General features: G+C 30.7%; 1 protein-coding gene across 5 annotated transcripts in view; it reads left to right on the forward strand.

Annotated features, from left to right (window-relative positions):
* LOC130904013 (paired box protein Pax-5) overlaps positions 1-24702 on the forward strand; it is a 265691-nt gene that overhangs the window by 22397 nt on the left and 218592 nt on the right. For all 5 annotated transcript variants that reach the window (XM_057816498.1, XM_057816500.1, XM_057816501.1 and 2 more), the window contains exon 2: positions 22144-22282. In XM_057816498.1, coding sequence (XP_057672481.1) covers positions 22168-22282 — 115 coding nt within the window. In that variant the 5' untranslated portion in view covers positions 22144-22167. The remainder of the gene's footprint in view (positions 1-22143; positions 22283-24702) is intronic.

The following is a 24702-nucleotide window of genomic DNA, read 5'->3' on the forward strand; positions in this document are numbered from 1 at the left end:
TTCACTCAGAAGAAATTATATCTCGACATACTGTCGTGTTATACATCAAGGTATCCTGTGATTTTGCGTTTTTTACTTCAAGCGTGAGGCAAACAAGACAACGAAATTTATTAATTACTTATAATTATTTCTTGACAGTTAATAGTGCCGGTAATATGTTCCACCTACTTATTTGTCAAACATGCATGTACACACTTTCATCTGATTTCCCAAGAACACTGCATGTGTTAAATATTTACATTGTTCGATTTTTAAGTAGATATTGGAAAGTGTAGTAGTAGCTGTGTCATAAAATGAGTTTTAATCATTTTAACTGCCATGCAACTAAAATTAGTGCGAAATATCACGAGGAACTTTTTCTTAATCGAGATATAGATGAAAAGAGAGAATTTTAAGGAATATACCGAATGAATTTGTGCAGCGCAATGAATTTAAATGCAATTCGAAAATTATATGTGGTCCCTACACACATGAAGAAACAATATGAGTGGTTGAAATGTTCTGTAAGAAAATGTTCATTCATAGGTTTGAGTCTGTCAACGATTTTTCGATAGGCTTGTACACTTCAGGGGCTATCTTTACTCTGAAAGTTGACAATTTAAAGAGAATCTTGATTTCTGAAGTCGTAACGCTAAGTAGTTGATCATTGGTGTAATTATATTCGTCTCATAAACTTTTTTAGTCACTAGTGACTCCTTCATCTCAACGTTCTGTTATATTATTTTCATTTCTATGATCAGCATTCACGTCTCTCAAAATATATCCCACTATAGATGGGTGGCAATATTTCATTCTGTTGTTTCCATTATTGTTAATACTTTATCTTTAGTATCTTTCTCCACTCATGATATGCTTGGAATCGGGAAAACTCTTGTCGGCTATCTATTTTTTTCACTGTTCGTGTTTCCATTTCACCGTTGAGTACAGATAATACGTGGCATCCTTCACTCCAAACACAAATGTCCAGCATTTCACAAGAGCTATATAATAACGTTCATTTTCATCCGCAGCTGATTCAACAGGTAATAACGAATAGGGAAGTAGAGTTATATGATGACACTTTTATTGATACATTATTGTAGACAGCTTACTTATCGTAATTAGTTTGTGATTTGCTCACCAATGATAACAAAGCTATCATATTTCAATCAGTGATTCTACTAAAGTTCAATTTATAAGAATGAAAGTTGACCTCAAAACTGAGAGGTCTCCAATGTTTGGAAGATACGAGCCTTGGCACAATTTGATATCATTAATATTAAGAACAAAGTCACTTCTTGGTTCTCTCAAGAAAAAATAGAGTCTCTATCAATAGACCTATCTTAATAAAAACTCTTGGTTCCGGTTTCGGTTCAATTATTCACAATTTTCTCCAATTTCCTCTCTCTTTCTGTCAGATATGTAATGTTTAATCTCAAAGTTGTATGTGTTTCTATTGCAATTCAAGTTGACATTCCAATAATATTTTTGTTTTCAGTTAACTCCAAACCCTTTGATCAGTATTTTCAATTAGTCATTGAGGCGAGGAATAATTTAATCTATATTACTGTAACGAACGCGTTTCCCTCTTGGAGCCAGCCCTGTCTGAATTTAGTGGAATTCTGAATTCGGTGGAGGAGCTGATTTTGATGTTCATTTTTCTATATAACTTTTTATTATAGTAGGTGGTTAATTTATATTGTTTTTTCTTTGAATAATTCTTCGGAAGGTCTATTTTCTTATTTGTTTTGTTTCTTTATTTTCTGAAACTTTTGAAGTTTTAGGGGTTTTCCCAGTGCAGTTTAGTTTAGTTTATAATAAATAGTCGTATTAGACCGAAATAGGAAGTAATAGAGGAATTTCAATAAATTATTCAAGTTAGTTGATTGTTAGTGATAAGTTAGTGTAGTGTATAATGTTTAAATAAATTAGGAATTAAGAGACAGTGTTTATTGATTAACCCCACGAAATAGAGAGAGGGTAAATGAACACGAAAAACATTACACTACGACGTTTTGAAAATTCAAAGTCTTTCTATTATTCTTGTCCTCTTCAGATAATTCTGCTCTCATTTTATCCGATTACCATTCTCTTCTAATCAAAAAATTGAACAATAATGAATTTCTTTGGAAAAACTCTCCATTGTAGAATCTGTGATTCCTCTTATTCGTTTATTTGGTAATAATCATTTTTCTGTTTATATTGATATTGCTGTTCAATGGCGAATGGTTTTTCTATGAAGTTTAGACGTAATATTCTACTTTTTATTATCTTGGAATTATTCATAATTTCTGGAACCGATATTTGGGTGATTCCGTTCTAACTGTGATATTCAATGTCCTGTATTGTTTTTTTGTACTAGTCATTAATTAATAATCAATTAATAAAAATTTTGTGTTAATTGAATAATTCTTAAGATATTTAAACATTATTTTTATACAATATAACTTGCCACTTAAAGAAAACTTATACTACATCACTTGAATGTCAGTACCGTGTCATGTCCATTCCTAGAATTTACCGATAAATTATTAATTTTTTTTGTCGTAACAAATGATTTAAACTAATTACCTTATAAATTCTAATGTTTATGATCAAACTGAGGAAAATTGATGCACTTGTTGTTTAATATTTTAAGTTACCATGTCAGTACCGTGTCATGTCCATTCCTAGAATTTACCGATAAATTATTAATTTTTTTTGTCATAACAAATGATTTAAACTAATTACCTTATAAATTCTAATGTTTATGATCAAACTGAGGAAAATTGATGCACTTGTTGTTTAATATCTTAAGTTACCATGTCAGTACCGTGGATAAATGAGTCAGTACCGTGGAACTCAAAATCCGACATTTGTGTCTTGCTCGTGATACTTTGAAGTTGTAGTAAATTCCTCTTAGAGTTTTATTTTTACAGTAAAATAGATGAATAATATGCATAAAAAAGTTAGAAAAGTTAAATTTTAAAATCTTGAAATTTTGAATACAAAAAATCACAGTTAGAACGGAATCACCCATTTATACTGAACATACTTTTTACCGCTACCACTAAACGTTTACCTTCTGTCTCTGAAGACGATAACTTGTTTAATGAAACGCGCGACAAATAGTGTTTTTGTGAGTATTGGTGGAGTGGTAGCAGTAAACTTTGTGTTAAATAATATTCTAGAGTACGGGTACGTTGTTTTATTATATATTTTAACAATATTTCCAAAACAATGAAATTATTTTTCCTTAGTACTCACCTTTGTACTCACATTTCAGTATTATTAGCTATCCTCGTGCTGAACACAAAAATAAATCGACAGTTTATATCTATCTAAAAATGCGAATGAATCAAAAGGATAGATAAATCGTAGAAGCTACTTTTCAAAGACGTGATGATATAATTATTATTATGCAATGCAACAAACGTATAACATTGTTCTACTCTTTAGAGTGATTGAGCGATGTAACTATCTATTGTATTGTTGAAAAAATGAGTCATTTTTAATAGATTTATCACATTAGAATGTTTGATTGTTTCACTTTAATTAGTTATTCTTTTTACATAAACTGACGAGGACGATATTCAAGTATAATTTAGAAAATACAATATAACTGTCAAGTTACTAAATGCAGTAGACTTTGTTTTGTTTCCTTGTTATACTTGGAAAATAGGAATTAACTAATCTTTATTAATAATGAAATGTATTGACTGTTCAATTCAGTATAATTGCAAATTTTGTACTGGTCTTAACTTGGACTTGGTTTTTCGTACGTGGTCGTTGGTCATAAAGCATTGAATTTGATATTGCATTTTGTTGCAAGAATCTTGGAAGTCATGTGATAGTTCCTGAACCTTGAATTTGTACACCTGTTGATCTAAGTGTACCTAGAAGTTCAATGAAAAATTTTCACTTAATAGGAACAGTTCGTTATTTCTTCATATGTTAACTGCACTGTTACTACCTATTTTTTGATACAATTTCTGAATTACTTGTGATGACTTAAGATCATTGAACTTGCTGATATGCGTGCTCGCGTTCATTTCTATGTTACCAACCGCTTTTATCACAAGAATATTTTTATTTAACTTCTCTGAAGTGGATCTGGTTCACTTTCTGACGTTGATTCATACTCCTTTCCAATACAAATTTCCACTTTCATCTATACATGACGAAAATTCCATATTATTCATATTATTTTTCACTCATTACAACATTAAGAGGCAAACAAATAAAATTATTTTGAGTGCCAATATAAACAATTGTTTGTTGTTTGTTGAAATCCAATTCACAATTATAATTATCCCTTCTGTACTAAATTTGTGGCGTCGTATCAGTAGAAATCCCGATAGATATTATCATATATTGCATCTTTTTGGTAATGAAATATGTACACCTCTGGATCTCCCAAAAAAGCAATATCAAGACGGCAAAAGCAATACTAGTGGCGCTGAATACTAAGTCATACATACAAGTGTGATAAAACAAGAGCATAAAACGCTCATGTCAAGTATATGTAGAAGCTTGGTGACAATATTAAATAGTTCCTTTTGGAAACGGACGCCTTTTAGATGTTGTGAATATTGAAAGCTCAGAAATATTTTTTGAAAGCGACTTCCTGGTATTTGTTCCGAAACAACGGTAGACTATTATGAAGAAATAAAATTAGCAATATTTGAAGAATGGTTATTGGCATATACCCTACTATGAATGTTTCCAAAGTACTGATATTTTTTACATTGATTATTATGCTTAAATCATTATGTGACTTCCTACAAATTCTTCGCCAATCATCTATTATAGTAATATATTGTAGATGTTCGAAATAGGTATTCTTTTAATAGCTAATGAGAGTTTCACTATTATTTCAATATTATTTGTTTCAAATTATGTCTCACCTCCGCTCATGAATCATTCCAATAAAAATGGAAGAAACCGCTATAGTACTGTGCTACAGTGAAATTTTAATGTAATTGCTCCTCATTGAGTATGCATTTGATCTACTAATTTAAATCATGAGTTCAATATTTATGGTATATTTCCATTTTTTACGAATGTTTAAAAAAGGGTTATAATTCAATACTTTTTCAATTCAATTATATGAAGTATTCTGAAACTTGTCTTGTTGAACATCTTCACTATGTGTTCCTAATTTAACTACTATACACAGTAGCTCAAAAGCTGAATCTTTTCTATGTTTTCTTCATATGTACGACTAATAACCGTAGTTTAGTAATACTCGTACTAGAAAGTGTTAGTATATAGTGCCATGAAATATGAGAAACACGAACAATGGTTACGTATTTAGCGATTTAACGTGTCTGAATCCAGTAACCATGTCTAAAGTATTTCCAATATCCACCTATATAATTACCCAATTCAACAGCCGTCGTAACACTGCCACTAAAGTATTACCTGGCGGAAAAAAACAAACGTTTGTATCACAGTAGTCCATAATTATTACGCTACTGGTGAATTAAAAAAATAATCGAAATTATTACAACAATCAACTTGGACCATAGACCACAAGATAAAACGTAAAACCACAAAATTGGCGAAAGAATCAGATACTCCACAATGTTTTTTATCCCATTCTAAATATCAGAAAAAATCGTAGATGGAATAATATAACTTTCAAAACTCCCAGTCACTTTAAAGTATTATTATTTATTCTGATTTACTAAATATTTGATGTCATCCATCAATATGTTTGTAAAAGATACTGCTTTATTGTTTATTGATTCTCATACATACGGTTACCATTGACTTATCTGGGACTTATACTCTGTCTACCCAAGAAACAGAGAGCTCGAAAATATTATCATGCATAGTTCACGTGATCCCCAAGACGAGGCTGCTTGTAGAGTGTCGCAATAAGGGACGACCGGGATTGTTTTAAATTCTATTAAATAATAAATATACAACCAGGTATGGAAAAATTCCTGAAAGTTTAACTAATGAAGAAAACATAAAAACATATAAACTATAAAAAAAAGTAAAAATAATAAAATAAGAATAATAACAGATTCTTCTTGTCATATTAGTCCTGTTACTCAGAATGTGAAGAGCTGCTACTAGATGAATCATCATGAGGATTTATTAGCTATCGCCGGATTTCTAACAACTAATTCATCCATTAGATTGTCTAATTTCAACATTTTGATTTCTATCTTATCATTTACATGCTCTATGTAATTATTCCATTTTTGAACAGACAAAACAATCATTACTAAAAATATGTTATTACCTACAAATTTAAAAATAAAGTTATGGACATGGACCGTGAAGTTGGTACTGTCCGGTTATAATGGAAGATTCTAAAATTTGGTGAACGCACAGGGCGCAAAAAATTCACTGAATGCGTTCGATATTGTTCTTCTTCATGTTTTTATGACAGCGGCGATTGGTTTGTAAGCTTCTTCATTTATTTGCTTTTATTCATTTGTTTGCTAATATTCTAGAATTCTAGAAATTTATTTCAGGTATAATTTCGTGCTTGTTTAGCAGCGAAAGTCAATATATAATTCAAAGTCATACTGAAAGCAATGAAATAGTGAAAAGTAACCAGTGAATTTGAATAAATTAAAAAAGTAGTGAATATTTAAATATATAAGTAGTGATAAATTAATTAAGGGAGAGGCACTGTATTGAATTAAGGCTTGTTTTGTAGCTGTAGTAGGACTTTTTCTAGCTTTCCTAGAATGATTTGGGCGCCCACGCCCACAAAGCATCGAAAATAAAGTCGGCTTTGCTTCATATGTGGCATACTATCAACATTTTTCCTTTTCCTGAATGGAAAAAGGAATAAATGAAGCAACCGTAGAGCTCATTACTTCAAATCCATCCTTAAGGCAGATATTAAACATTATTTGTTACACCTTAGGTTTGTAGGTATGATTTTTTTCTTAGATATAGTTTACTATATTTATCTTTATTAAATATGAAAAGACCTTTTAATGATATTATTCTGAGAAGCAAGAATTTTCAAAACTAATTATTGTCATATTGACATATGACGTATATTTTCACTACCGCATTAGGTGAATCGCCGTAGGTGAACGATTTTATTTACTTAATTGTTCATTTAATATGTACTCCGATTCATATCTGTAGGATTAAACATACAGGGGGCAGTCTAATGAAGGTATTGTAAATGCTCGTTTTCCAAAAACTCAAACTCTTCTTTAGTGAGAACCTATTCAACAATATTATAATATATTTTGAACTGCATTACAAATCAGAAACAAAAATGTACTATTGTTTCGCGAGAAATCCAGCACTTATATTTGATATGAATTTTCATATATCATTAGATTCATTAATTTATATCCTTATTATGTTTTGATAGAGCCGAGTCTTCAGCAAAATCCTTATTATAAATACATCAAATACAAAGTACCTTACGACCTGCACAGAAATATATAAAATAATTTTCCCATTGAAAAACAAAACTGATTCAGGTGTAGATGGCATAGCCAATGTCCTAATCAAAAATTTATCCAAAAAAGTTCTAATGCAACTTGTACATATCGTAAATTATGTTCTAAAACTAGGACAATACCCCGATAAGCTTAAAATTGCCAATATCGTTCCCAATTAAAAGCTAATAAACAATCATGATATGTGGATAGTTACAGATCTATATCCCTGCTCAATAATTTTGCAAAGGTGATAGATAAAGTAATTTTCGAAAGATTACAAAACTTTATAGAAAAACAAAAAATTATACCCGCCGAGCAATACTGATCCAGAGGTGGACCTAGTACGACGGCTCAAATCATAAGAGTTTTTAGTCATATTACAGAGATATTCAAACACCACCATAGTCCCTATCGACATCCAAAAATCCTTGGACTCTTGGATTGAGGGTTTAATTTGTAAATTGATAAATTTAAACATATCAAATTATTTAATTAAAATTTTGAATTCATATTCAATCAACAGAAAATTTTATGTTAAAAATAATAAAAGCTTAGCGGGACCATACCCCATAAATGCTGGAGTTCCTCAAGGGTCGGTTTTATCACCTTTTTACATATGACCTACCCACTGCAAAGCAGTACCCTAAAGTACCCAGGGTACATTCTGCAACGAAACACAAATGTTAACGTCCACATCGCTAAACAAGTACAAAAAGCTAAGATTGCAATAGGCAATCTTTACCTTGTCATTTGTAAATATAGTAAACTCAACACACAAATCAAATTTTTATTATACAAACAAATAATTAGACCCATTTCAACATACGCAGCCCCAGTCTACTACACAGGTACCTAACAAAATTTCCGTACCCTGCAGGTAGTCCAAAACAAGTGTCTGGCTATTAAATATTCATGCTACCTAAAACTTGTGGTTACATGACATAGCCCACATACCCACTGTCAATGATTTCGTAACAAAAACTTCAACAAACTTCTACAATTATTGGTTGCCAAAAGATCTTGCGAAAAACTCAAAGCCGCAAATCGCGCAGGAGATATTGAGATATTCACGACAGTGGGTGTAAGCTTCTGCATGGTTCGCTAATCACATAGTTTGGTTCAAAAATTCACAACATAATTAATATCAAAATCGTCGTAAATTAAATCTACCACATATCAATACGAATTATAATCAACCTTAGCCATGTTGCCTTCCCGAAAACTAATACCCCGATCCATTTTTGAAACCCTGTTTTACATCTGCTTTCCAGGTATATTTCAGCCTAAAGATTCTGGAAGTCATAACTATATACCAGAGACAGAGTAATTGTACCAACATCAAACTTGTGGATAATGCCCGTTGCAAGGAACCACAACATTGCATCCAGACGTAAAGATGACATCTACGGATCGCCAAAACATATACGGCCAACGTATATATTTGTTAATATATCAAATGAAATGTAACTAGAGAATTATGTTATAGAATCCATGTTATGCTTGAAAAATAGTTAATCAGGACTTCTGGAACTTAAAGAAATACACTTATAACCCAAGATTAATATCAAATACACCAACAACTTCGTTATGAAAATATAACCGTAGCACTTGGGGGAAGAATATTTATTTTTCAAAAATAAAATTGCAGTATGGCTACAAAAATAGAATCAATCAGTATTACGTATTAAAACCTTTCCAAATTTCCTAAATCATTTCTTAATATCTTACAAATCAAACATGCATCCGGTTTTTTCACTTCTTTGTTTGCCGTAAGTCATCATAACTATTTATATTTTTAAAATATGAAACATGAACATCTAGAGAAGCATGATTGTAAAGTATATTCATTTTTTTGTTATGAAATATTAACATAAACAAGGTAAAATGATATTTAGTGTTGATATTATTGGATCACCTTCTATACATACTGTTATCTACTTCATATGATTCAAAGTGGACATGAGGTGTAGTGTGAGGCCAGTGAATTAAGTAACTCCTAAAGTTTGCATTCTAATGAATGATATGTGTTTTCTATTCCAAAATTTAGAACTTTTTTTAAATAATAACTATGAAATTCTATGGAAAAATTTTTAGCTTTAATAACTCAAGAGATATATACTAATGTTAATACTAATACAAATACAGCACACATTTTATGAACAACGATTCTAATTCGTGATTTTTAGTATTTTTTTCTACGATTTTTGGCATTTTCTGGAACAACAACAATCAACAAAAACATTTCTTGTAGGAAAATAACTTGATTGATATCTGGTCATTGTATTTAATTTCAGCAAGTTAGAAAAGGTGGTGGAAGCTACAAAACATCCAGTGATTAGGAAAATCTTATTACTAGTATCGGATAAGATATCTGTATTTAAAATATATATTCACGTTAGCAGTATCGATCAATTGGAATGTAGAAGAATTAAAAGTGGAGGAAACAGACTATGGTAGTGACTCACTCATTCAAAGTGTGAACTAATAATTTTCATAGCAAGAACCACGTTTTTTCCTAAAAAACTACACTTAACACTGGTGTGACTTGAAGAAATAAATACCGTTAACGATGCATCCATGCATGCTTAGAGTTCTTATTGCGTTCTCACACCTTGAACGATATCAAACCGTATCTTCGCTTCTTTAGTTGCAATTTACTGCTTCGACAATGAGTATTAGACCGAGAAGAATAGACAACCGAAAAAGTACTCATTCATGGATAATTTCAATCAATAGAACATAGAAAGATTTCAAGCTTAATAGAAAAGGTTTCGAAATACATTGAACACATAATTGTATTATTAACTCTAATTAGAAGCAAATTTCCCCAAGATCGCTCAAATGCACAACGTTAAGTTTAAAAAGCGCAATAACAACTTATTTGAAATGAACAGTTCAAACACAGTGCGGAATTAGCTATGTTGTATTGCAGTAGAAAATTGAATAACAAGAATATAGGATGTGGTTGTGATAGCGATAGTGATGTAGGTAGGACTCACCCAGAGTCAGAGATAAAGAGAAACAAGAATTATATTGGTTTATTATTTGAAACAAATTTTTTATAAGAGAATTTCTTTAACCAATTTCACATATTCATTTCCAGACAACGGTAATCTCAATAGGATGATGATATAGAGTGAAAACAGTATAGATATATTCAATTTTGGAAAAAATATGGAGAGGCCCACATAATAATATTACAGGATCTAAAAGTGAAAATGAAATATATTGGTTACTGATATTGATTATATATTTTCACTGAACGCATTACTTACAATTCAATCTTATTTATCAACGTGAAATGTGGATCCTACCTTCAAGCTTCTTTGACTGACAGTTTCCACTCCATTTTTGTCAAATGCGAAATATGGGAATTTTCTATCACACTTTACTTGAAAACTGAAATGTAGTACATGGTTGTTTATAATGTGAGAAATAACAATGAAATGACAATGAAACTATGATATTGACAAATACCTAATTTCAAATAATAATGGCTGATTTCATTACTAAACTCAATGAGACATAATCTTTTTTGATAAAAACGATACATCTCAAGCACTAATTTTCCAATCATATTGTCGATTGTACCTATTAGTCGGAAGGGATTGAAGGGGAGGATAATATTCTCACCTTTAATGATGTCACAGTATTCCAAATGATGATTTCATTCCATTCCATTTTTCCAAATTGTAGATTTATGGAGGTACTAAAAATCAATATAGAGAATATGAAGCTTATGAGATAATTTTAAGGGATGCTAATGTCAAAAAGGTTCTTCCTCCTTAGAAATAAATAAAATCATATATATCCCTTAGCTATTTTTCTTTTAGATGTATTCTGATAACGCTAAAAAGTATAAAGTTAAAGAAGGCGATTTGATAATGAGAGATTTCTAGAAAACATATTGTAAAGCATTAGGACCTTTATATTTTTATGCATTTCTGTTTGCATCTTTTGTTTGCCTATAGCAGAGTTAAGACATATCAGTCTGTCAAGCGATGTGATGGCGTCAATCAATAGTAGTGACTACCAAACGAAGTACAATACATGTAGGATACTTCATCCAGCTGCCTTGGAACCTAGTAGTAGATGAAACTGAAGGTTTTGGAAAATTAACATAGTCAGGAATGAAACTGTTTCAAAATACTTTATACCTTTGTATCTTACATATTATTGAGAATGTCCATTATACCAAATACCAGAAAACTTCCACAAAAAGACGAAAAACGCACATTTCTTTGTTTTTTTTTGTACTTTAATGCGTCTTTGAGAGATTTGAAAATAGCCAGCATTATGTTCCTGAAGTTCTTAAGCAGATTATGATGATGTTGGCTCCCGCGGTCACGTGGGATCTTCCCTGTTAATTTCAAGTCTCCCTTTATTATCCAAATTTTTTCTTCCCATACCAGATGTTTCCAAAAATATGTTTCCAAACACTGTTTTTTTTTATATAACATCATTTTCAGAGAATCTTACACTATAATGATACAAGACATCATGACATACAATAGCTTCTTTTCTTTTTTGATGAAACTAAATAAACTAAATAGTGTCAACTTCAGTAGTATACAGGTGATCCTGTCAGTAGAATAGATAGAAACTGAAAAAATATTCAAAATTTTCGTAACGCCATGTAAAGGGCATTGAACAAAAACATTACAAATTTTTTATGATTTTTCCGCAACTATCAGCAACATTGTATTGAAATTTTATACGATTATGTTTTGATAGCTCATACATCCAATAAATCATGTATTGCGGTTCTGGAACTCAAACTGTTATTTGTTTCATACTAAGGCCTCCAATAGCTCAGTGGCCATACTTATTTAACTTAAAACAAGATCCTATACTGATTAGACTGGATTTTTGTGAAACGTTACAAGAAACGAAAGCTCTCCGTCCCAATTTTTATAAATGTATCTGTTTTATCGATGAGATCTCATTATGCGACAAAGAATTTTCAATTCATATAATGCTTGCTAATTAATAATAATAATAATCAATAACTTTATCAATACTTTATACCAGCATCTGTTATTACTTCATAATTTTCAAATCAAAATATTCCGAAAACAGTACTTGTATCGAGTTTTATCAAGAGTACCTTTGAAGTTTACTAGAAATTTTGCTCAATTAAAAAAGTAATGCTCAATACTACTTGGTACTAACCGCGTTACTAACGCCCTTTATGAGCCTTAGACATAAAAACAAATTCATTGGATGTATAAGTTTCCAAAACATAGTTTTATGCAATGTCAATATAGTGTTACCAGTAGTTGTGGCAAAATCGAAAGAAATGTGTATAATTTTGTTTGCTTCAACGCCCTTTATCTTGAATACGGATGGAGTACTAAAATTTTTTACTGAGCAGACCCCAAATATTTTTCAGTTTACCTTTTCTAGACAAAGGACCAATTTTTTAACACCTTGTATAATTTATTTGTTAACTGATTGTAAACTGGAATCAAACTATTCAATTATCTATAACCATTTTATTTTTGGCAGTTTTGACGTTTGCAACCACAATATCTAACAATAATAGTGTTTATTAACACGAGTTAATTTTCCTCCAAATTCTAAAATAAAATTGGTAGTGCCTATATCATCTGTAGTATAGTCAGCTATATCGTCGTTATTTTTCTACTTATAAATTATGATGAATTTGAAAAAATTGTTATAACAAGATAGTAAATACTTGATGTAATGTAATGGATGTAATAAATGACAGATGATCAGTTACACCAATGTATTTCTCATTATAAAGTACTCCCTGTGGGCAAAGCTATATTTGTCAAAGTGTAGTCTTGCTCTATAGCATTTGTAAATACTGAACCATTTGTCGTCTAATTACTAATATCTATATACTAATGTGCTAATACCCACATGATTTATTGGTGTTCTATTAATAAATCAGCACGCATATTTATCGATTCTATTTTAGTCTTAGATCTGGTTCAGTAAACGTATCTTTTATTAGCAATCGTTAAATGTGAAAAGCTAGAATTGTTATATTTAGTTATTCATATTTGTCGAAAGATTGAGTTCTACTTCAAATTCTGATAAATAAAATGTGACTTCAGCAACCACACTATGGTTCAACTTAACCCGCTAGAAAGAAACGTTTGGTAAACAGAGTTAACACAATTATGTTAGTTACTATAGGAGAACGGTTTATTAGGAGAACTTCTTATTTGAGATCATAATTCTTTCTGAATATTTCTATGTAATAATCGTTAATCAACATGAGAACATATTTTATCTTAACATACCATACTTTGGCTTTGTTTCAGGTATAGACATTTTCTTGATAGTTATTGTTGTTTTGCTCTCATTCTTTCTATATGAAACGACGACGTTTGTGCTTCTTTTATAGTTATTCAGGAAGATTTAAGAAGATAACTCCTTCTCAAACACCAGCGATATCGTGTTTATATATCTATATCACGCGGTCTTAATTCGGAAAAGTATCTTCTCCAATCGATATTTGCACATGAATTTATGTATTTTTACACAGTACTTATTCTTAAGCTTTGTTATATTCTAGCAAATTCTCTGTAAAAATATTAATTATCTATCATTAACGATTTGGCTCTAATACTTAAACATAGCTTTTAATTGAATAGAGAACAAACAATATAGAAGGAGATACCGAGAAGATTCGGTGAAATAGAACAAGAGATAACTCTGAAAAAAGTGCAGAAGTTATTCAAAGAAATAAAGTATGAAGAAGCAGAGGACATTTTAGGGGGAACGCCGATAAAAAAATGACCATAAAACAAGTTATTGAACAGAAGAAATGAGTGAAATGACAGCATGGAAGAGTTATTTTGAAAATATAAGCGAAGAAAATAAGTAGACATAAGAATCAAAGTCAAGAAAAAAAGAAGCGAAAAAATACCATAGGAACATTTGGAGGAGAATTAGCAAATGATTATAAAGACAATAAAAGAAGCTTTTGGATCAAAATCAGAGCAATGAGAGGAAGACAAATAAAAGAAATGAGAAGAATAAGAGTTAAAACAAAAAAATTAGAGTAAATACTGAAGACATAATAGAGTGGCAGAAAATTTTTGAAGAATAATTCAGCTGCAGTTGCTTAACATAAATGAGAATCAAGTCAAAGATAAAGAAATGCATCAAGGTGCAAAATGCAAATAGAAAATGGAAACAAAAGATAGATAACATATCGTTATAAAAAGTGCTCAATACAAAAGAAAATAGAACAGAAAGACGAATTTTACATTACATTTATTGATTTGAAAGCTGCATTAGACTCAATAGATAAAAAAAGGTGAGAGATAGTGTAATGGATGGAGTCTAGGATGGAGATGGGAGTAAAACAAGTCGATAGTCTTTGTTCTCTTCTTTTCATACTTAACACGTATGATAGAAACAATAAAAGAGAAGAACTTTAATCTGGAGACCATAATTGGCTACAAAAACCTAGATACGATAGAAATAGACGGATTAGTATATGCAGACGATATTGTAATCGTAGCAGGTACATTTAAGAAAATAGAAGAAAAAGTAGTTAATAGAAGACCTGAGAATGGAATTGAATATCAAAAATACGAAAGGATGGTAGTAAACCAAAAAACAGACCATGAAGAAGATTTAATAATGACAGCGAATAGATAGAATGACCAATTTTGTTATGTAGGAGTCAATTTCACAGAAAACGGGAAAATAGGAATAGGGATAGTGAATATAGTAAGAAAAGGAAATCAAACATACCATGCCCTTAATAAGACAGGAAAAAAAATATAGGAGAAGATAAAAAACAGAAGTATACAAGTTGATACCTGTACCCTCGTGAATATATGTCAAAATAGGGTTATGAACAAAAAGATACAGATTGGAATAGTAGCAGTTGAGATGAAGCGACTGAAATATGAAAATAATTGGGTAGAATGATGAATGAAGTAATTTTAGAGAAGATCTGGAACGGATACGTGAAGAGAGGAACTTCACAAAATCTAGTAAAAGAAGTGACAGAAGCAAAAATATATAACAAAATAAAAAAAGACCCAGGGAAATTTGGCTACATAAGTAGCACGGCAAGGAGAAAAACAAGGGAAAGCAATACAGTAGATGAATGAAGTAGCAAAGAATCGGAAAGAGTGGACAAATGCATGAAAGAAGAAATCTGAATACTCTGTCTCTTGAGAGGGCATAAAGAGCTGTAGAGAAAGTCAAGACATTCGTAATCGACATTTTCACCACAACAGTGTCTTGAGAACGCAATACTTCTATTAAACGAAAGTTGGCATATTAATTCACGTTTCCCTGGTAGTAAAGTCAATGAATAATCAGTAATTATGAGATGAACTGTTGAATAAATTGTGATTTAGCTTATACACGATATTTTCATGAAAAAGTAATTGGTCAAATCAATTTCAAAATGAGATATGTGATTATACACCAGTATTTATTTAGTTTTCTGACTACCCTCTAAAAGCGTTGACGTTCTAATAATGACTTGATTTAGATACGTTCATAGAAATTGCTCTGCGGATTTCAGAGATAATTGAAATTAATCAATATTTCAAACTAATGGTTGCCGTACCTTTTAATAACTCTGGGATGGTTCAATTACGTAGCTGCTGTAATTGAGTCCCTTATATTGAAATGAAATTGATTATGTTCAATATTCTAGAAGTCTTTAATAAATCGTTTCTTCAGTTAGGTATATGTGAAAGTGAACGGGATGTTATAAAACATTCGCTTATCGAAGTTTTGAAAAGAATAGAAACATTTCCGTTCAGGCGGTTACCTTGATTGGTAAAAAGATAGAAAAAAAATGCTTCCTACTCATAGTAAGTACAAAGATAACTAACTTTCTGGTTATTTATACGAGAATTCCATAAATAAAATCAACACTTTCTGGTAGTAAACATTTATTTATATTCTTATGCGTGGTTTTTCGTTATCCTCTTATACATTGTTATTAAGTTTTTGTAATGAATTTATAAATTCGGAATGCACATGTCTTCGTCTAGCTAAAATACGCATGACGTGATAGAACGAATTTGATACCGCGTATTACTTTCATTTCTCATTAAGTTTTTACGTGAAATTTCGTAAAAAATATATCAATACACTCCCATTCGTTAACTGCAATAAAAAATTAATATCATGTAAGATAGTTTTTGTATAAAAGATCATTAAGTAATGGTAGTATAATAGTACCGCTCATCTGTTCAGCCACGCTTCCTAGATTAAAAGATAAAGGAACGACAGAAGGTCGATGACGGGTAGACATCTTCTTGGGCGCCAAGCATCAAGCGGGAAAAATCACTTAACGAAAATGCCATATGTCATCCTACCCTTCATTATTCCTTTGAAAAGAAAGGTACGCAATTTTAAGCGGTTGGAGATTACATGATATTGCGGTTTTCATTTATAGATTTTGTGGTTTATGATCATAAAACGACGATTTTATGGTCACATAAAAGTCAAACTCTATTTTCCAGAAGATTCTAAAATTCCTTATCTCACTATAATCGAATTTTTCAATGATTCATTTTCCTCAAGACAATTAATCAAAATTTCCACTGCCAACAAATTATATGCATATGAATTATACCAATTCTAAAATTTTTTAGTTATTTAAGATGTACATCTACCAGTAATAAAGACTACAGTGTCCAACAGAAAAATTACTCTGCTTTTCAGCATGTATATTCAGGTGCTTCGTCCTTGTCTTTTGCGTATTATGTTCTAATCCAAGATTATTGGAATGTTCTAATTTGTATGAAGCCTCGCTACATTTTTGTATGACAAAATAATTCAAAATATCCTTTGGATCTCAACAGGTTTCGTAGATATAATTTTAGTTTGTGATCAGTATTTCACAATTTTTTTGATACATATTGATAAGGATTGTTAAATATAATAGTAGGTCTATTTTTTTATAGTTTCCTGCCGACGGTTTTCTATTGGTTCGAATGAATGATTTTGAATATAAGGAGTGAGCGATTGATATAACTTAATTCAGGCCAAAATCAATCATTAGATATACCCAAGGCTGAAGATTTTTTTTTAAATATTTATATTTCTCTTCTAGACTTTTCAAAGCATCAAAAGTGAAGTTGTGACCATCGGTGAAATGATGTTGGTCTAGAACTGGTTTGTCCTTATTGTTCTTATTATGTTCTCGACAATCATTTAATGCTAATACATTCTGGATTTCAAGTATTGTTCAGTCATTCCGATGTAACTCTTATTACAGTTCAAGCAATTTATTTTATAAATCACAATGAACTTCTAGGGTTTGGGTGTTTTGTCGTTGACATGTGTGAATAAGTTACCCACTTTCATTGGGTAGAAGGCCAACTCACAATTATTTGCTGAGTGCGTTTTGAAACAATTGCCAAAATTTCTCCAGCAATCCTCTAAATTAAGGAAATTTATTAACATTTTACTTTCGTTTGGAGGTACCTATAGTAAGTTATGATTTCTCTCTGATATATAATTTAACTATCCAACTCTCTTGAGCAACTATTAACTTTGAGAATTTTTCTGATTTTACTATTATTATCAGTATAGAGTTTAGAGCTTCTTTGAGTAGTTAAGTAGTCGGCCTGATTCTGAATGTTTGGAAACCAATTTGTTGATAATTTATCATTCGGTTACTCAATAACTACTATGTCCAAAAAAGGGATAGCACCAACTATTTCTTCCTTACGGGTAAATTTGATTTTGGGATGATAGGAGTTAAACGTTCGTACTACTGTCTCAAATTTGTTGGTCTTTAATGGCTAAAATGAAATCATCTACATAAATTTTGACGAAATTAACTAGAAAGGGTACTTCCAGTAACAAGATCATTCATGCTGAAATTGTGCAAAACTGGTCCAGCAGGATTTTCCATGGCTATGCCTTCCAGTTATTTGTAGAGTTTATCAATGAGGAAGAAGGTTCTGTAACCAAATAAGTGAGCGATTATTTCATGACCAAATTATACTGTATATTAATGTGCTGATTGGTATCTTCAGTGTGTCTTAATGCTGTTATTTATTAAAATTCTAGGTAAATTGGTGAAAAGTGATACTACGTCTAAAGATATCAGAATATGACTATGTTCCAGTTTTATCTTTTGTAGACTCCACAATTTCAGGTTTTTACATTTATTGGTTATTGGCGATAATAACTTGTTAACAAAAACTGCTATTTTATATGATAGGGAATCAATACAATTCACTACAAGCCTCATGCTTAGAATTGGTTTGTGAGTTTTTTGTAAGTCTACAATTTTGGTTAAACGCATTATTTGTTATCACAGTTTTGCTTTCAGATTTGGAGGCTATACCAGTTACTCTTAATTTGTTGATTAACTCGCTCTCTCATGGCATACGTTCATAGGATCTTTGTTTAATAATTTAATAATCAGTACTTTGAATAGCCAAGTAGACATATATATTGAGGGACGACGATTTGTGGTTGTTTATTAATGCATGGAAATTATTTATTTTTGAATATGGTAACTATTTCCAGTATTTTTGGCAAAAAATATGAAATGTGTGATTTACGCTTAGAAATTATCAGAAAATCATTATAGACCTTCTAAGATAGTATAGCATATAAGTTTTGATATTGATTTTTTTTTTCGTATGAGAAAGCAATTTCTATAATAGCACCTTAGATATGTAAATGAAAACCGAATTTGTTCATGGTGTTAAGAAGGAAAGTGCACAATTAAGTGATTGCTAGTAGTATATTTGAATGTCTCTTGTAAATGGTACATTATTATAAATACGATCTTCAGCAGTACAAGGGTCATGTGTTTTGATGTAAATACTCATAAGCATTATTGTGGCAGTCGATCATTTTCAAAAAAATGTGGATGAAAATCGGCAAATGTGGAGACTAGAAACGTTGGAGAGATTAGTAGCCATATAAATTTCATTTCAAAAATCAGAAGAATCAAAAGTGGAAGAATCAACTTCACTCAATTCTGAAAATGTTAACAGTATTGACGTCTATTTTAACAAGCCGAAGTATGAATATTTCAAACAATAACAACTGTGTTTTACATATTCGTTACGAAAACATTGTTGTAAGATTGTTCATTATTTTAACAATGCGATAAGTACATGGTACCCACTTCTATTAAATCAATCATTAGAAATTTCCGATTTAGAATAGACTTTTCTCGGATTATTGATATCGCCATGAAAACTTTCAAGATACGCTTTTTTTAAAGCTGGCCAAACTTTGAATAATCAAACTAGATAACTAATAACATTGTATATTATACTACAAGATCCGAAAGTTGAATTTTTGGCCCTGTGCATTATGATACACAATATTACTATCAGGCAAACCCAAATGTTTTTTTAATATATTACAGACTTACAGAGATTTGATCATTTTTGTAGGTTCTTTAGAATATGCGGATCACAAGAATATATATGAGAGAAAATATCATTTTTTCATTATCAATATGAAGCTCGATGGTTTCTATCTACTTTTTAAAAGAGACAAAAATTATCAAGAATCTCGTCTCTTAAATAAAAATTTATTCAAATTTATGATATAGTCTTGAAAGTAGGAGATATAGAACTACACCCACGAATAAACCAATTTCTAATTATTTTTTTGATGTATTCTTTGAAACCTCATACTGTACAATTATAAGCTGCAATTTTCTATTTATGTCGGTTGAAAAGAAGCGAGAGTAGATGTTTGTTTTGAACTGAAAATTGGCTCAGTTATGTCCAGCAGATCCTTCAACAATATTCTTCACTCACTTTGGTTAATTATGAAATGAATCTGAGTGAAAAACTGTATATAAAATACGAGTTTCTAGACAGACCATTTAATCGATATATTCATATAATTGTAGAAATCGCAATACTTTTTTGGATTAGAAAGAAGGATTGACAACAAAATAAATTATAGAGGAACTCTAAAAATCTTCATCAGCCAATTTAGTGACATAATGAATTTTATAAATCCATTGAATCGGGCTACATAAAAAGTTAATATTAAAATAATCAACCCGAAATTAAATTCAATTGCACTTTGAATAGGGAAATGGTCTCAGCTTATTATTTGCATGATAGTGAAATTGAAATTAAAACTTCATTTTCCCACGGTTTTGTTGCTACAGTATGAACGGCCTTTTATTGATGTTATTATTTAAATGTCATACAATCACGTCATGCTTATTTATCTTCTTAAAAGGAATATTTATTCAAAATTCTTGAAATAGCTTGAATAAAGCAAGAACCAGTTCATAGCTATTTACTTTTATCTATATTAAAATACAAAATGTCACCACAAGATATGGAGTGTGATATACTGGGCAAGTTCATACAGTAAAAACAGATCGAGTAAATCATACTGGTCATGCAAAAGTGTGCGCTTGCCATATGGTCTTATTTATTTATAGTGAAGGAATACAACTCATCAATTAGATAAAAAGTCGGAGACACTACGTGAACCTTCGACCAATCACTTATTATAATATGGTTAAATTTGATAAATCTGTATTTTACTCGAAAAATTATGGAAAAATAAATAAATAGTGAATGACATTTAAAATTGATTATAATAACTTGGTTACACTATCCATATGTATAGATGGATTATTTTTATTACTTAGAAAATAGCTGTGATAATAACTATTTCACGACAAAGTAATTCACTTCACTTCACACTTTTCTCTTCATATGAAAGTTAACCTTAAGGCTATGGTCTCGTTTTGATATTTTGGCAAACATGTTATTTTATCTACATTCAATTATCAGAAACTTGGGAATAAGTTTGTTTGGTTTGAAAATAGAGGGAAATGTAGTGATAGAAAAGTAATCGATTTTCTGTAACAATATACATCTATAAAAATATTTGTTCCTTATCTTCTAATATCCATTCATTCATTTCACAATTCTGTTAGATATTCTTCAGGATGATATATTTCTTGCAGGTTTCTTCGTTAACATTCAATATTGTATCAAAGCTTGGATGATCGTGATTACGATGGAAAATTATTGAAACTAGTTACTAATATGATAAGTATCTGAAAACTATCGATTGTTGAAATTCATTCATACGTAATAGGTTATGTTTATTCAGAGGAAAATGATTGAGATTCACATATTTTCAGAGATATCCTGGGAATGGAAAATATGATCCACATGCTATTTTCAGTCTGCTTACATAATACCTTACGAAACCGAATGCATACTCTTATTTAATGTATTCCAAAGGTACCTACTTAGATAGAAGGAATTAAGTAGCGCTATGTAGCGCCCATTCTACTCAGTACGTTTAATTCAAAAAAATTGGTTAGAGGTACTAACGAAATCATCGCTGTTTTCTCACAAGGATGTCTCTGGATTTTTTTAAATAAACTACGCCCTCTATTGCTAGACAGTCAAACTTAAAAATAGTTTCCAGTTCTTTCTAGAGGTCAATTTTGTTATAAATCTACAGTTGCACTACAAAATAGTCGAGAGTTACTCTTATTGAAATACTGGATACTATTCTACCATCTTTATACTGATATTGAATGTGTCTGTAGGTATAGTTTCTCAATCATTGAGAATGAAGATAGTGAGATTATTAATGTTTTATTCTGAATTTAATAACGATATAAGAACACCAATGAGATCAAAAAAATTTCGATTGAAAATAAGATACATGTTGGCTTTTCTGTAAATTGATATTATGTTTACGTATATCTACACCAATTAAAATATTTTTTTGTCAAAAAAGATGAGAAATTATTCATTTATTTTTGTTACAGTGTTGCCCAATCATTGAGGGTAGCATGATAACGATGGAGTGTCAGCCAGGCGGTCATGGGGGACCACTGGGACACTCCATGATGTTAGATCCCTCAGGAGGTGGAATGCATCAGCAGGACAACGAACACAAGAAGAAACGTAAGTTTAGTAGAAGTTAACTAATCAAAAATATCATTAAAATAGATTTTAGTCATTTATTTAATAAAGATCTGAATATATATAAACGCATCAGTTATGTTCATGAACACGTCATGGAATTAAAATACTGGAAAATAATTCATTTCATGCTTCCTCTATCCTAAAAAATTCCTTCAAATGGGTTATTTGAACATTCTTCTTATTTTAGTATTTCAAATCCACAGTTGATTATACAATTTTGTGAACTATAATAGTTTATTGATACTTGATAGGCATACGCAATTAGAATTGTGTATTTGGGAAAACCAAAAGCTCTGACAAAATATGCTTCAATGCTCTTACATTTCCTATCTTATAGGATAGTTTAGAATATAGAATATATGAATATATGAATACAATTAGTGCATTAATAAAACCTTCAAATCGAAAACAATTTTTGTGTCGACCTTGTTTAGTAAATTCATGTTAACGAGAAATATCACATGATATCCATATGTACGTATATTATCTTTTCTAACATTTATAGCCATAAGTATAATTCAAACGAACAGAACCTTTCCTTCCGAAAAATCCAACCCAATTTCCATTACATTCATAGTCTTCAACGCGTTGTTTTTGAATGATTGACTCTAGTTTCACAAATCGACTCCATTCATTCATGTATTTTAGATCTTATGGCTCCTATTTTAGTAATAGTCAGATATTTAGTGACAGATAGGAATGAGCAAAACCACCGTATTCCATCGTTTTGGTAGTCTTCCACGTATACTTTTTCTAGATAATTAGTTTCTATTGTTCAATATAATGTTTTGCGAACATAATTTTTCAATTTTGTAGGACTTGTCATCGCTGCGTGTTTTCACTTTGCTATTTGTATTCACATATTTATGTCTACATCAAGTGTATCAACTTGTTAGGTAAGGTCCATTTATTTGAAACCCCATCCCATTTACTGAGTTCAATTTTCTGGAATCGTTAGTTTTACTGTAAACACTATCACTTCACCAACACCTACAATTACAATGTTTGACGTGCGTTTCGACAACCAAGTATTCGTCTTCAGAAACTGAAGGTACACTGAAACCTATCAAGTTATATACTAAATTTTCCCACTAATGACCTTTTTCTCGCGGAAAATAATTCCAATGGCAAAAAACTTCAGATTCATTGCTTATCTACTAAATTGTTGATTGGGCAGTAAGGAATAAGCCCTTTGTCCCAATTTGAACTGTTTTTAGATTAAATTATCTGCATCTAACCATTTATAATTGATTACATTTTTTTAAAAATCTAACATTGTTTATATTTATTTCATGGTTATGACTGATAGGATAATCGTCAATAATCGACATTTTCGTACGTGTTTTTTTTAATTGAACTATGTGTTCTTTAAACCGGACAATAACATATTTTATAGTGTGTCCAACAAACTTCCTGCCACAATCATTTCATAAATACCACTCTTTTACAAATCTGGTATTTTATCATTGGTATTGAGAGATTAACCTACCTTCTCTTATTACAACCGTTGACTACAGCTACATTCTCAATAATGTTCTTTTCCTTTTTGTTTATTTCGATGTTAAGTGGAAAATGAGTTAATCGATGTACCAGGAAATGAATTCTCGCGGGGTGCCTACATGCAGCGGTCTTTTTCCTAAATTTGATGTATTTAGGGTTGAGTAATCATAAGGATACGAATATTACCGATCATGCTACCAGCTATAAACATAAAATAAATATGAACAATGTAAAGTTGTAAAAAAATGTATCTAATAATAAATTGGTGGATGCATTTGAAAGCATTGAGATTGATAGCTCAAACAGGAACAAGAGGCTTATTCCTTACAGTCCACTCTTCAGTTCAGTACTTGAGAAATGATTGTGAAATTTCCCGCCGAAGATTTTTTTTCGCTGATAATATTTTTAATATTTTTATTTATTTGGTTTTAGCTTACATGAAAATTAAAAAGTATTATCAAACATTAGAAGTATAAAAATAAGTGATAAACACTTAATAAAAGAGAGTTAAACCAACAATTAACATAAACACTCTCGATACCACTTTATTCGAGCTTACTTAGCAAGTACCATTCCGAACCTGTTTGAAATTATAATCGAAACGATTCAGAAATGGTCGGTGTCTCAGTAAAGATCATATTGGCACCGATTTACAAGTGATTGCATTACTCCATAAACATAAAACTGGTCTTCCAACTCAATTGAATACTCCGTTCCCAATAGGTGAATATGAAAGCATACGCAGTATAACTATATCCAATTTTTCGAAGAACATGTAATGTCTGAAATATACATGACATCGAATTAGAGAGTAGGGCGTATCAGTAGAGTCAAAATATTATTGCATAATGATAGAGTGTAATTTTCGATAGTGGGTGTAACACAACACGTTATTGCGT

Source organism: Diorhabda carinulata, chromosome 2 (genome assembly GCF_026250575.1).
Source record: "Diorhabda carinulata isolate Delta chromosome 2, icDioCari1.1, whole genome shotgun sequence".
In the NCBI taxonomy this organism is placed as follows: Eukaryota; Metazoa; Arthropoda; class Insecta; order Coleoptera; family Chrysomelidae; genus Diorhabda; species Diorhabda carinulata.